At 37.9% G+C, this 1,294-nt stretch overlaps 1 protein-coding gene across 1 annotated transcript; it reads right to left on the reverse strand.

The window, feature by feature from the left end:
• Positions 1–278: 278 nt before the first annotated feature.
• On the reverse strand, positions 279–893 carry LOC137838736 (uncharacterized). Its single transcript, XM_068647963.2, has one exon. It carries the CDS (start codon positions 891–893, stop codon positions 279–281), a length of 615 nt encoding a protein of 204 aa, XP_068504064.2.
• Positions 894–1,294: the final 401 nt, after the last annotated feature.

Genomic DNA, 1,294 nt, shown 5'->3' on the forward strand with positions numbered 1-1,294 from the left:
TTGATCATGACAGGATCTTTCACTTTGGGAATAAGAGCAATGAATGACGCATTACATCCCTTTGGAAAGGTCCCAGATTCTTCAAACGCATATACAACTTCCATGATATCCTCCTTTAAGATCTCCCAATTACTCCTAATGAAATTAAAGTTAAAGCCGTTTGGACCCAGACTCTTAGATCCCTCGCACAGCCAAACTACAGCCTTTACTTCCTCCTCAGAAAAAGCGTTTACCATTTTCAAACTCACCGCCAGGAAGAGACCTGAAGTCCACGAGACCTAGTCGAACACCATGATCGGTAGTGGCCATGAACCTTTGTTCAAACACTCTTTTAGCTTCCCTCGCACAGATTCCGGTTCTTCACACCACTGATTGTCTATTTTAACACTTTTAACTTCATTCCTGAGTTTTCTCCACCTAATAATAGAGTGGTAATATTTGGAGTTAGAATCCCCATGCTTAAACCAAGTAGATCTAGTTTTCTGCCTACTTAAAGATTCCACTTTTTTCTCTAACAGCTTCCATTGACTGAGCAACTCCAATCTTCTCAGGTTTTCACCCTCCATTAAATCACATTCAACATCCTTTACATCAAGCTTCTCAATCTCCATCGTGATCCTACTTTTACTCTCCTCAAGATTTCCAAAGACACACCTATTCCACTCCTTAAGGTCACCTTTCAGAAACTTCAATTTATCTTTGAGCCTGGACATTCTATTTTCTTGCACCTCATAATTATTCCACTTCCCCTTCACCAAATCCTTGAATCCAGATTCCGACAACCAAGCACCTATTGTTTTAAACGGTCTAGGACCCCAATCTTTAACCCATGATTTGGCCACTACAGCACAGTGATCTGAGACTTCCCTCGATTGTACATACTGCTTACTCATAGGTCACATTTGAAGCCACTCCAAGGAAACTAGAAATCTATCTAGTCTACTTTTGACAGACCTATCTTTTTACCGGTAGATCCACCAACACATTCTTATCAATGAACTCATCCAACAATCTTTTACTCTAGGAACCTGAGCTTGCACCTCTCAACTCCTGCTCTGCTGTGATAATTTGTTCTTTGCCTGATTTTTGTTTAACCTTAGTTTCCTATAGTAGAGTCTTAGTTGAATTTAATGATGAAATTCATGGGGTTCTGCATCTTTTTGTACTGTTTTTGTATTTATTATCATATTAGATTAGTTGTTTGAATTCGGTAATGAATACCAATGTATTAATTTATAATGTAATTTGAATATAATCATGATGCAACATTAAAAATCAATTATATTTACTGATT

Source organism: Phaseolus vulgaris, chromosome 4 (genome assembly GCF_051622355.1).
Source record: "Phaseolus vulgaris cultivar YP4 chromosome 4, ASM5162235v1, whole genome shotgun sequence".
NCBI lineage: Eukaryota > Viridiplantae > Streptophyta > Magnoliopsida > Fabales > Fabaceae > Phaseolus > Phaseolus vulgaris.